Here is a 14,681-nt window from a genome sequence, read left to right as displayed (position 1 = left end):
GAGAGACAAAACACTCAGCATCACTGACAAGGCTGAACCCTGCTTGCAAAACAGTAGCAACAAAAAATATACCAAATCATACCAGCAAGAGTGCTGTGACTGACCAAAGCACGGCACTAGGAAGACAGTCAGGCTTAAAGTGGATACACATACGTGGAAATCACATGAACTGACAAAACAAATATGACCTAAAATAAATTAACCTGCTTTCCTTGGACTCCTTTGTAGGACCATTCATCTCTTTTCAGGATGAGATAATGTTAGTGCTTTTGCATATAGGAGAAAGCATGGGCCGTCAAAATTTCTGCAAAGGGACTGCAGCTACCTAACAAATGCTTTCTGAGCTCAGATGGCCCCGGCAGCTCTTACCAGCTCTTTCAGTAACTGTAGGTAGGAATTTGCATACTATCCATATGCTTTAAAAATGTCACAACTAATTTCTGCTAATGCCATCCGTTACTGGCTCCTCTGTACTAAACCATGTCAGTGACTCACAACAACTACTGCCATACAGGAAAAATCCATTCTAGTGTGTAAACTGTCAAGCAAGATTTGGAGATGATCCCTGTGGTACTAACCTGCTATACTCGACCTGACTAGTTGTTTACCAGACAAGAGCACTCTGACGGTTCACAAGATGGCTGGATTACAAACACTCCTAGTTGTGCTGGAGCTTATTAAATACAAAGTGCTCATTTCTGCCAAATCCATGAATCCACACACTTTAGTAACAGACTTGAGTGAAATGACATTTGCAAACTGAAATTATGTACTTAAATACTGATCAACCATGAAAGACCTTTTCTATTACAAATTTCAAAGCTGAAGAATTAGGATACTGTTTCTACTAAACACTTAGCATCCTAAACATACCTCACAGTACTTGTAGCCTTAATTCATCAGGAAAAAAATTTATTATTTTTACCTATGCATCTTTGAAAGAGTGACTACAGCTAGTGAAAAGCATGTGACCAATATTTCATAATGCAAAAGTACACATTATCAATGGAAGGTACTGTCCTTGGGTACACAGCTATTCCTCTCAGCAAAGGCATTAATTTCTAAATCTACAGACACAGATGCTGTACAGCTTAGAATTAGAATTTATTGCTGTATATCTGGTTCTAATAGACACAGAATTTTGGCTTAAGTGAACTTTTTTCCCTCTCTCTCTTTGTAAAAAAAGCCAGTGCAACCCAGGGGCCTGGCTGCCTTCAAATTTAAATTATAGTGAGGATTGTTTTGGTTTGGTTTTTTTCCCTTTACTGGCTGCAGATGTGACAGCCTCATACTGCTAATTCTCTCATGCAAGGCAGGCCATGCCTAAATCTTTTTAAAGTTAGTGTGCTTCAGACTCATAAGAGAAAACAGGCTGTTTCACACTGTGAAACAGTGTGATTATGCTGTTCAATACGGAGATATTTGTGTGTCCGGTGGAAATTTTATTCCCAGATTAGGCATCTAGTTTCCTGTAGAACCTACATTAATAACTGGATTATCACCAGCTTTTTTTTTTTCTGAGCTGAAAGACATCCAAACTAGGCAGAAGAGAATGCCAATGGAAAGTATGTTGTTTACCCCTGCCCCTCATTTGGAATTGCACAGAAGGATCGATTCTTCAATGAAGTTACAAAATCCGGTCCTGTAATCAGAACCTTAAAATAATTCTTTCACAAATAAGGGCAAGACATTTCTTTCAAAATAGATATGGTGGAAGTAGAAGGAGCAGAAGACGACCAGTGACTGGAAGACAGGTTTCTTCCATCCCAAAAGAATGTGTGACTACTACAGCCATCTTTAAATGCAGACAGTGATTAAAAGATTTTCTGCAAACTATTAGAACTCAAACAGGAAGGAACAAGGGGGCACCATTATAGAATACCCTCTGCTCTTCCCAAACCCTTGTGATCGCAAACTCAGTTTTAAGAAGTTTAAGATGTTAAATGCTAGCCTAAACCATTTGCTTTCTCTCAGCTGCCTGGTAAGGTAGACAGCTCTCTTCGAGTTGGCAATTTAGAAACTTCAAACAGAGCAGGATTTTCAACATCATCTTCTGCAGCTCAGGCAGACGTTCAATGTCAAAGACATTTAATATATGTCCAAAGACTCCCCACCTGTCTCTTCAGCCATGTTTCACAAGGTTGGATGTGGCTTACCTTTCATCGTAGGATCTAGCTCCCCAACTTAAACAAGAAACATTGCATATAAGTTCTCATGAGAGTTAGGCATAAAACCAATGCTGAACATTTCCTTGCTATCAAGGTGTTAGTGGGTGCATGCACACTTTGCAACATAAAATAAGGTAAGACAGCTCAGGTGCCTAAACAGAAAGATGTTTCTCCAAAAGAAAAACCTAGCAGGAGTTTCTGCATATTAGTGTTGCCTAGATGTTAGGTAGCTACCTGAATGCTTGAATCTCTGATACAAAGCTGGTACCTACTTCTTTCCTTTAAGATGGTGAAGGGACTTGAACACAAGTCCTATGAGGAGAGGTTGAGGGAGCTGGGGTTGTTTAGCCTGGAGAAGAGAAGGCTCAGGGGAGACCTTATCACTCTCTACAACTACTGAGGGGAGGTTGTAGCCAGGTGGGGGTTGGTCTCTTCTCCCAAGCAATCAGCAGCAGGACAAGAGGGCATGGCCTTAAGCTGCGCCAAGGGAGGTTTAGGTTAGATATTAGAAAGAAATTCTTTACAGAGAGGGTAATGAGACATTGGAATGGGCTGCCCAGGGAAGTGGTGGATTCTCCATCCCTGGAGGTTTTTAAGATGAGGCTGGAACGTGGGACTTAGTGCCACGGTCTAGCAACTGTGGTGGTAGTGGATCAAGGGTTGGACTTGATGATCTCAGAGGTCCTTTCCAACCTGTCTGATTCTATGATTCTATAAATCATGGCCTCAATGGTTTGCCCTACTAACACTTTCACAAAAACACAGGTTGTCCAAAATCCAAACATTTTTTAGTCCCGACTTAAACTTACCCATGAAATGCCCTCTCTTACTCCTATAGCTTTATCTTTTCCAGAGAAAATGCAGTTTCTCCCAAATGGGCAACTCCAGATTCCTAGGGTTTGCAGTATACAAAGGCTCTAGGTTAAAAAAAGTGCTCAACTCACAGCATGTTTCATAAGGAGAAACTGCTCTGATGTTCCCAGGTGATCTCCATCTTTCTATGGCATAACAAATCCTTTTCGGTTCTTCTATAATATGTTAAAAATGACATAATTTTCCCGTTCCCCTACAGGTAGACAGGGAAAGGGAACATGATTTTGGGCAGAGGTAAAAACTTGTCCCACAAGCATCACACCTCTAAAACTATACAGCACCTTAAGTATGCCAACAGAAGCAGATAGAATATGGACATAAATAATCTGATATATAAAATCATATTCACTATTGCTGTCCATTGAGCTATACCTACATTAAAACAATACAGGAAAATACAGGAACCCCCCAAACTTCCAGCAGTTCTTTGGCATTATGTAAACTCTGAGTTTTCTGGTGCCATGGCAGATTAAACCTACCTCAACCAGGTTCCAGTGATCCTACCTCCCTTGTCAACCCTGGCTACGTGTTTTCTATCTCTGTGTTGTCCCCAGCCTTTATGCCTATGAGAATATATGCTGAGTAATGCAGAAATGTAACACAAATGATAATTAGGCTAGCCCAAAAAAAGAAAACAGTCTGTAGCCAAATCAGCCGCCTGACTTGTCTTACCACGTGGTCACTGGTGCAAAGAAGAAGGCAGGGACAACATATAATGGGGAGAGCAAAGAGGAGCCTGGGATTGTGCAGCTGCCCAGATATAACCTGATTTAATTTGTCATGAGATGGTATCTGTTAGGATTTGTAATCTAAAGCGCACAACTAAATGCACAAAAAGTTGCTAGAGCTCCACTTTCTATTCATTTATTTGTCCCCCTGCAATATTACACTCTCTCTGATTAAGAGAGAGTGTAATCTTGGGCAAATGTGCACAAACTGCTCAGTGAATAACAGCTGCACATCTGATCTAATTATTTGATCCTTCCCTATGACAATAATCCAGTTTCATTGCCAACATTCAATAGGTATTGAGTTAAATGATTTTTTTTTCTTTAAATCACGTGGTGACATGGACAGACTCCTGTTTTTATTTCTACTTCAGCCAGCACTGACAAAGCAAAAAACATTCCTTGTAAATATATCAAAAATGCTTCATGAAAAGAGAATACTAGGGAAAAAAGCAAATAGAAAAGGAAGGAAGCAATGCAAATTGAAGAAGGAAGATCTATTGGTATGTCTTAAAATGTATGAACACTGTCAGCTAAAATAAGATTGTAATTAGTAAGGGATTCAGATTCTGTATATGTAAGAAACAATACAACAACCTGCTAATTGGAGACGATACCATTCAAATGTTACTGAGGAACAAAGAGTGGTACATAATTATGTGTAAGGAGGGGGAGGGCTACAAGAAATGTTTCAATCTAGTAGACTGAGCTACAGCTGAGAAAAGGCTAAAACAATAACCTTGAAAACAAGCATTAATAATCTACTGTCACAGCACAAAGAGGATAAAGAAGAACGTTTGTTTACACAATGAGCCAAATTTTGCCTACAGACAGACTTACCTTTCACAAGAGACTCATACATATATACCTAGTATTCATATACATATGTCCTATAAAAATAACATCATAGTTTATAGTCTGTTTAGTAACGATTGTGACAACATGAGCTGGGAGAACTTACATTGTTATATACTTTTCCTTTTTTATTGTTACTACAGAAACAAATGCTCAGGTCTGGCTTCTGGTGCCTGTGCTGCCATTAATTATCACTGGTTGTCCCCAAGAGACAGAAACAGCAAGCAACCTCACATAACAGTGATGTTGTGAAAAGAAATTCATTAATACTGTATTTGCAGGGCACGCAGATACCACAGTGAGAGCAGCATGGGAAAGCCTACGAGGAAATTAATCATTTTGCATTCAGTGCAGGATCTGGCAGATATGCAATGAAGAAAGCCTCGAGACATACATTAAATATGAAGATAAAAAAAGATTCTAGCCATTACCAGCAGAAATAATATCCTCTGAATGAACATCAACTGCATTAGACATTAAATGTTTGATGTATTCTCATTCAACCCAAGGGAAAAACCTCTGATTAATATGGTAAGGTTGTAACAAGTACCATCCAGGTATTCTATGCAAAATATAGAATCTGATAATGTAATTAAAGTTCTATCATAAATGTAAGTTTTAGGACTAGTATTTCCTCATTTCCACATGCTTAATTTTGCAACTAAATAACATTCCCACAGTTAGCAATTACTAACAAATGTACATTATCTCAGTACTCCGAGGCTCCTGTCACCACAGCTCTAGGTGTGGTATGTGTTAGCACAGTAAATCAATCCATGTTTCACACTGCAGTTGCTGGACTTCTGTAATCAAGCTCCCCTGCTTTACAGCCAGTTCAAGAGAGTCAGAATAGCACAGACGGGACAAAAAAAGGCATCAGAGTAATGACAAACCTGGAGGTTCACGCTAGCTCAGATGTCTGTACTAACGTTGCAAATGCAAATTACTAATTTGATTTTACTCTACATCAGTTCAGTTCTGCTCTCCCATAACATAAGTTATGCTTTATCTTACCCCATCAGCTCAAAACAGAAGTCAGGTTTCAACCTTCTGCTTTGTTAATCAGTAAGGAGAGAGTTAATCAGCTGGAGAGGAAGGATATGTGGGGAAGAGTCTTCCAACCTTTGGGTTGGAAAAGGTTTATCAAAACTGCTTTCTACAGTACTTCAGAAACGGGGAGAAGAGGCAAAGGGGCTCCAGGCATGCCTGTCTAGAAAAATGAAAGATGTGCTAGAATAATTTGCCTGGCAGAAGTAGTCTCAACATCTGTGCTGAAATGCAGCAGTACAGTAGCCTATCCTTGTATCCTTCTGGTTCCTTGTCCGAAAAAAAACAACACTGCATGAGATGATGTGAATGCCCAAGTATAGTTCTTCAAGGGACCCCAGATAAACCCACACCACTTTGCTGAGGCCACCTAAGTCAGAAAGGACATGATACCTGAAGATGCAGCATGAGATAGGTAATCAGTGGCTGAGGAACTGCAGTGTCCTTTTACGGTTCCTGATCAGTATCTTAACGTGTACCTCCTGGGGCTGACAACCACATTATCCCTCGTCCTGACCCTAGGAACCAGTCTCTACCACATGAGGGCATAGCTCAGGGGTTCGGATCATCCAGTCTGCTGAAAAGAAAGGCAAGGCTCTTCCACCCTCTCTGTGCAATAGCAACTCTTTCTCGTATTTAGCAGGACAGCTCACTGCTTGGAGACAGTTCAACTCCTGCACACAGTCTGCCTTGGAAAGAAAAGCTGAGCCCCTGCCCACCTAGCAAGGTGAAGGCAGACTCAGGAATGCATGGCATTTCCAGAGCTCCACTGGCTATATATGTGTTTTCTGTCCATACTACTGCCCATAGCTCAGGTGCCAAGCATATTTGCTGCTTAGGATCAATCAGCTTAGTTTAATAAGCTCATGAACCACAGAGCAGTGCTTGGACTCTCCTCTGCCTAATTCTGACAGACACCACAAGTGTGGTTTTGAGCCTGTTCAGACAAATACATTTTGGTTCTCCATCTTGAGGTGCTTCACAGCTTGGCTGAACTATTGATATATTTACTGCTTTCTTTACTGACAAATCTGACAGTTGAAGGAAAAAAAAGTTATCTTCATGAATAAGTTCAAGGATCAGTTATGACTGATTTCTGAGGATGCAGGTGGCTGTCACCTCACAAGCAAAGAGAATAATAATTTTAGTAGATAGATCTTCCAGGATAGCATTGCAAAGCTTGATGACAATTTTTTTTAAGTTGCCACTTAGCTTCTATTTTACATGAGCAGGACATATCATGAACTGTTCATACAAGGTCTGCTCATTTCAACATAAAATTAAGACAAATAAATCTGATAGAATTTGAAACTAACTTACTCCTTTTAAGGAATACAGAGTTAAATAAAGATTTATCTGGCTTTCACGGAGATAAAAACCAAACAAGAAACCTAAAGACTTGCAACAGAGCTGGCAATCACCACGTCATAATCAAGACATTCTAATAAAAATATCAGAATTTGTAGAAATAAGCAAACCAAAACATGGAATGAGAAAATAAAATCATAGTGAGAAAATCAAGCAGTTATAATATTGATTTTTGAAAAAGGTCATTAGTACACAATCATATCTACAATTCCAGGGTTCAAAGACGATGACAGCAAAACTCACAAAAATTACTATATAAAAGCAACTTTCTCTGATTCTTTGTAGCTCAAAGCACAAGTATATTGATAATTTCATTTGAATATTGTAAAATTTCCTGTCATAGAGGAGGTTACAAGGAATTTAAACAAATATGGATTGATATTTGTTGGAAGAGGGTGTTCTTTATTCTTTACCATAAACACACATGTTACATTAGGGTGCCACTACACATAGCAACTCCTTCGCTTAGTCTATTGTTTTAGAGTTCCCTTTGTGATCCATATAGTTATCTGTGTCAAAAATGATCACCATCAAAATATATAGGTTCTTTTTGTCCTTTGAAAAGTGTATCCTAGCCTTAAAATCATGCTTTTATCGGATTATATAGATAACTAACATATTCAGGAAAAATGTGTATGAGATTGCTAAAAGTCCTAAGTGAGTCTAATTTCTTTCAGCATTTCTTAAATTCTCTTTACTATTTTCCCACACAGTTGTACATAAAACAAGTTTATTCATGTAGCACCAGTGTGCAATCCCTCTTTCAACACGGATTTTTGAGCCTTAAAAGTAATGGTCAGGAAAGCAGATACCAAAGAAACACACATAGGACAGAAAACCTTGTCAGCTGGCTAAATCTGACCAACGATCTATTTTCCAGTGCTTCAGAATCATCAATACCATACACATGTTGCTTTTTTAATTAATTTTGATATTCCTCAAAGGAGGAAACTATCTTGTCCCACAAGGTATTACAGCTGTCTCTCAGGTTACATTGCCTACCATTAAAAATGGCTATAGTGAATTTAAACATCCTTTTAATTGCTTGCAAACTGCAAACTTCAACTACAGTAGCAAAGTTTCAGACAGCTATGAACCAGAGAAAGTTGAAGGATTACAGGGTAATACTGCAATACCAATAGGATACATTTAACAGATCATTTGAGTCTGCATTTTAAGTAAAAGCAACATTCTGTAGCAGTCAATGGCATAACAACATAAAGACCTTGGTCTTACCCTTTGTTTTCAAGTCGTTTAACACCTTTGATTCCATGGGCAGTATATCACTCACTAGCTTTATCTCAATATTTCGGGATGCCAGTTCAAGCAACTTTTCAAAAAGACGCTGCCCCTGGGAAGAACATTAACAGAAAGCAGAAGTTTTAAGACACAGAATTGTTCAAACTGCATATCAACAAACTAAAGAGGCATGTAAAAACAAAAGAATTATATACAACAGCTGAGTAAATATGTTCTTAGATATGACTAAATCTACCCTAAAGGTTAGCAACTTAAATACTTTTTCTTGGAGAAATACTGTTCTGAAGGCCAAAATGGTTTCTTCCTTTTCCCAGACTGCAGAACATTATTCATGACAGGTGCTAGGCAGAGGGAAGTGTCCAAGTTTTTTATGCTGCATAAGCACATTTTGACATTAACTTTCTTCTAACAAATCACATTCTGTTGACTTAGGACAAAAAGTTAAAGGAAAATAGTTTATTACACTTATTCTATATTGAGTGATATTTTTGTAAGTGATTCTAACCATAGGACATAACATTTTCAAGTGGTTGCATGCTCTACTTTAGATGAGTTATACCAGGAAGGAAAACAATAGTCTACAGGTATTTTGTATGCTTTTCCTTTTTACACTGCTATAAAACTTTACTATTTAAGTCCTATTTCTAACACAGAACAAAAAAGTGAATCTCATACTGAGCTAGATATATGTCAAAACAGCAATCAAGACATTTGTTTCACATGAAAAGTAAAATTTTAAATTGTCATATTTTTTCATAACCAAGAAACAAAGAACAAGTAGAACTTCTGATAGTACAGTAAATGTTTAATTTTGAGAGTCAATATTTTAAATTAAATAAAAAAGTTTAGTTGCAAACATCTAACTAGATAATGTCAAAAATAAACTCCCCAGTATATCACTACTGTGCTGTTACTGCAGCCACAGCCAGATCTCATTTCCTTGCTGCCATTCTAGCTTACTACAGCAGACACTACTTTCAATTAGTCGTTCAATACACAAAGACTTTTGGGTTTATGCATCTGACAAAGTGCTTGCCCTGCCTTTAGATTCACTTTAAATTCAATCTAATGCTGGCCCAAATGTAATGCAAAAACAAAAAAAGCAACAGTCATATATCAACTTCCAAACAAATAGGTAGAAGACAAAGCTCTTGACAGAAACTGTTTAACAAAATGGCCAAACCAAAGCAGTTTGGGATGATACAATATGACACAGTATGGACCAACAAAAGCCCAGACAAAAGCCCTCTCCACACACTTAAAAAACATAAGCAGCAGACAGTGGAAAGCCATCCTTTGGCTTGTCATTGCCTGCACAGATTAATACTTTGAACCTTGATGGGCCTTCAGCATTATGCAGACTCAGAAAGTAGTGTTTCCCCTGTCTACAGTACAGACTTATTTTTTAATATTCACATATTTTTAATGTATGTGGCAAAATAAGAATACCCATCCTCCTAAAAAAGAGCTTTCTCAAAATTACCAAGCAGCCAGAGGCTGTAATGGAAACAGAACCACTGTTTATGTTTTACTTTTGTAATGTATACGTGCTTGTTCACTCAAATCCATAGTAGAGCTCCCTGCTCATCCCAGGGATCACAAGAACTTTGCAGTTAACAGAATGTTGTCATAATGAAAGCATTAGAGAATAGCTAACAGATCAGGAAAACAAAAACATTATTTGCATGAAGTTCCAAATGTTTCTTAGATTCAGCATTTCTTAAGGTGACTAGGTAGTTCAAAATGTAAGAAATGACATCCATGATTTTAACTCACGCACCCAAAAGGTGTTACTGAGTTGCTGAGCAAGTCAAGTGGCTTTCCCTCACATACCTCATGAAGCTAAAAGAATCCTTAATTCTCACAGCACTGATTGTGCTGGGTCTTTTTAAAAAGAAGGACAGATGTTAATAGAAAACGTAAGAATAATGAGATAATAGTGTGGAGGAGATGGATGATGCACATAGAGTTATGCAGCAACTCTAGCATGATTCTGGGGGAGCAGAGGTGCACTGATCAGTATTTCTGGGTGCCCTTCTCCCTCCAAGAGTGTTTCTCCTGCCATTGCTGCAGTCTGGCACTGCTAGACTCTAACAAAAACCGGAAATAGCAATCACTGCCCGCTTGTCTGCCGAATTCCCAATCCATGCCCCATCCTCCAGAACGAGAGCCTCCCGGCATGGCAGAGCTCAGCCAGCCTTTGGACATACATATGGGTCCCCTGACTGGAGAAATCAGCAGTTTTGATTTTCATTAGCTATATCTTTGCAAAAGTTACCTGGGAAAATTAAGGACTAAAAGGCCTGCATTATGGAAATTAATTAATATACATATAGATAGAAACAGCTACTCAGAAAGGTACTCTGTGTTTATTCAATTTACTAAGTAGAAAGATAAAGACTATTTTTGTTTAGGTTATCTGTCAAAACTGATTTTGTCTAGAAGCACGGTAGAAAGCTCTAGCATATAAAAAAAAAACATCGAAAATGCATTCATAAATTTGAGGGAAAGTGGTTAGCACTATCAATACAAATTAACTAATTAACTGATCTGCTGAAGAAATGTTTAGAAAGTTTATATCTTAAGCTGATAAAATTATTTACTTCAGGAGATAATTCTTACTGTTTTTTCCCTATGGTAATTATTTTTGGACATTATTGCCCCTTCTACCTGCATGAGAATATATTTACATATGATTTACAGAAGCTTTGATAAACAAGCCTCTCTTTGATAAACAAGTATCTTCCTAGCACCTTCTCCTGAGTTTTACTTGATTTTATTATGCCCTGATGTGACCAACATAGCTGTCTCTTGTAGGCCATGATACCTGCTGAAGAGCCCATTCTATGGGTGAATATATCACTTGGAGTGCAGCCCTGCATTCCAAGGAAGCCATTTGCTCTGCAAATACATCTATTTCCCCATCAGGGACACTACAAGCTACTACTTTATATAATTCTTCCCCCCCCCCCCCAATTACGTTCATAAAGAATAAAACCTCAAAATTGATTAAACATTCAAAGTATCTCTAAGTAGTGATGGTTAAGACTAGGAGTGCACACACTACAAATATTTGTGTTTATATAAGTACACAAAAAACCACCACCCAGTGACAGAATTGGATAGAATTCCCTCCATCTCATCTCTCACTGCATCATCTCTCAGCAGGCATTCATTTCCTCACCAAGGTTTAATCTAGACACTCTAAATTATGAAAAATTCACAACTTGCTTTTAAAAATCTATATGCACTACGGTTCTTCCTTCATTGCTGAAGAATCTGGTCTTCGTCCCTATTAATATTAATTTGAAACTCAGTTTCTGTACTTTCTGACATGTTTACTTGCAATGTTACTGTTTTTTCTTATGAAAAGGAAAAAAGAAGGGATGGAAGGTTTAAAGAGTTTTGTCACTGCTGTCAGCACATTTGAAATGCTTCTGTTGAATACAAACCCTCATGTTGTCATTCAGACCACATTCCATTTGCGAGACAATACCAGGCTGCTGCACAACTACATGACAATGATCAGAATCATTTCTATATACCCAGCTTGTGAGGACTGAGAAATAGTAGCAGCCAACTGCTATGAAACTGGCATGCTACTTACAGCATATCTGCATTTTAACAAACATTACCACCAGAAATCTGCTTATCCTGATAAAATATTCTCATACACTTTTCACTGGGCTGTTTCAAAAAACCTACCAAAAGTGACAAAATAGGATGTAGAATGCATTTATAACATGAACAAACTGATATTCACAAGGTAGCTGTATACATCTCAAACATCAATCCCAACTGTGCCTGCCACAGCAAACTCTTTTTCTCTTAAAAAAAGAGGAAGCTGTCATTACCAAAAGGCCCTGAAATTGCCCCCAAAGCAATTTATTGGCAGTCTTTAGACAGGCTGATTCAAGCCTGGTTGACTTCCCTTGCCTGCTGTTGTCTCTATCAGCATGCACTCCTTATTAGAAGGGAGATACAAATGTGAAAATGCTGTATTTACTGAAGCACTCTATAACTGAATTATTGTGCTCTTCAGTAACTTGGATTCCTACAGTTTAAACAATGTCTACCTTTTTCTTTCCATAGAAATAAACCTGGTTATTTCATAGACTTTTCTTCTCAGTTTTTTCTCTACAGTTCTACTAATATTTTTAAAAAGTTTTCCTATAATCAAGCCTCTGGGTATATTTAAAAACATCACTAAAAATCATAGCATGCTGGCAGAAACCAATAGAGCAAAAAAATCAAGAAATCCTAACTTTAAATGCTTCTGTTTAATACAGAACAGAGAAAATTAAATGCTCTCCTCAAATTCTTCTAGTGAAACAGATAATGCAAAAGGAGGGAACGTGCTTTCATTTTAAAACCTCTTCTTTTTGAATTTATTTTCTATGCCTCAGTCTGTACCAGCTGCACCAGGGAAATGCCACCACCTGAAGAGGGGAGATGTTTATGTAAAGATGAGCTTATAGAAAAGAAAATACACTGCAATCTCTATAGCTCATGGTAGCAAATTTCTGCTGGTAGCTGCTAGGTTTGGAGCTGTGCCCTTCTTTGTATTATTTGTATTTTTTTTATAATTGTCAAGGAAGAGAACTTAAGCTCTTGCACTAACATTTGTTTTACCAAACAAATCACTTAAGATCCTTGGCCAATGCACGTGTGAGTGACACATGATTTGTCATCAGAGATTCATTACAAAGCTGCACAGCTGGCTTACATGAGACAGAGTACTAGATGGAGCAGGGGACTTCTCCCATCAAACCATTTGGGACATGCACAGCAGGTAGGTAAATAAAGTTAGAAACATCTACTTTTTATGTGATAATTGTAAAACTCAGACACAGATCTACTCTTCGATCATTTTATGTTCATCTAAATAGCCATCCAGGAAGAACTGTGTGATACTCATGGCAGTACCAATAAGCCACAGTGGCATTAATTTTTATTTATGAAAAATCAACCAAAGTTTGTGAAGGACTTGCTGGAAACCTAAAAGGTCATTCTAAATTAAAGTTTCTAAACATGAGATGAGCCAGAGGAAATGAACTGTGAAAATCATGAAACTGGCATGATCTTGCATTCACCTCTCTCTTTTCACTGCAAATGAATTAAAAGCTACACTCAAAAAATTGTTTCCATTATCATCTAATACCTCTAAACATCAGATTGACACAGGAGGACTCACACATTCACATTCCACAAAAACCTCAATGCTTTTACATGACAACTACCCTGTAATCTTGAAAACACAGATATGACAATGTTGCCAAAATATGTAATATGTAATTTTCTTTTGAATGAGAAAGGGAAGTGCAGAAAGCCTACTCACTCTTTTGCCAAACAAATATTTTTTTACTTGACCACTTAAGCTGTAGAAGCATAGAAATACTGTACCATCACGTGTCTGTTTTTAGGGAATCCAATTTAGCAAGACTCATGATCTCAGATGACTGAGCACGGTGTTGTGAGTTGGACAGCTCAATCAGCAATGAAAGTTTATTTAGATTTATAGCAACAAAATATGGACAGGCAAGACTCAAGGACACTAGGTAACATATCCATAAACAAAAATGAAGAAAAATAGAGCAGGAAATTCTGCAATTTCATATATGCAGATGTATACATATATACATATGTACAATATACATTTAGACAAGATGGACATGTATACATAAGGATAATATGTGTATTGAGCATATGTATGCATGTGTGTATATAAAGTTGCAGAATTTCCTGCTGTATTTTTCTTCAATATGTATATTGGACATATATATGTATGTATTTGACTGCACAAAGATATGTAGAGAATGTAGTTAAACCTTGTAACTAATTGAGAAAAAACAATCTAGCCTACTCTGCTTTTCTCCTTCAAAAATCCATGTTTGTTCAAGAGCTCTTGTGGAGAACTTTGCTTTGCAATAAGCCTTGAATATTCATAAAATGGAAATTGCTAGTTATAGAGCAGGGCGTGGGTCCCTATGGAAAATGGTTATGTCCTTAGTTTCTAAAAAACGAGATTAATTCAAGGAACTAAAACTTAGTAACTAAGCACTGTACAATACTCTTACCTTTCACAATGCTTCTGCTATTTTGGGGCAAATTTTCCCAAAATCAAATTCCAAAAACTTGAAGACATTCAACTTATTATTCAGACAATTACTAGATTATAGTTACTGAAGCTCCTCTGAAATTCCGCTTTGATTTCACAAGTGGAGAAAGCAGATGTAACGACACAAGCTTTCTCCCTTCCCTTTCACAGACTAAGCTTTGTGTACATTCTCTGGGGCAGTGATTTGCTAAGAAACACTGCCTCTTGGCAATTTTTTAGCAATCAGACCAGCCAATAACAATATAGTGTTTTAGCATGAATAGA

General features: G+C 37.7%; 1 protein-coding gene across 1 annotated transcript in view; it reads right to left on the bottom strand.

Annotated features, from left to right (window-relative positions):
• Positions 1 to 14,681, bottom strand: part of PLD5 (phospholipase D family member 5) — a 175,725-nt gene that overhangs the window by 48,699 nt on the left and 112,345 nt on the right. Inside the window, 1 exon segment of the mRNA XM_032681793.1 lies at positions 8,276 to 8,390. Within this exon segment, the coding sequence (XP_032537684.1) occupies positions 8,276 to 8,390 (115 nt within the window).

Source organism: Chiroxiphia lanceolata, chromosome 3 (genome assembly GCF_009829145.1).
Source record: "Chiroxiphia lanceolata isolate bChiLan1 chromosome 3, bChiLan1.pri, whole genome shotgun sequence".
NCBI classification, from domain to species: domain Eukaryota; kingdom Metazoa; phylum Chordata; class Aves; order Passeriformes; family Pipridae; genus Chiroxiphia; species Chiroxiphia lanceolata.
The sequence above is the reverse complement of the archived record's forward strand: the minus strand, read 5'-3'. Positions and strand labels throughout refer to the sequence as shown.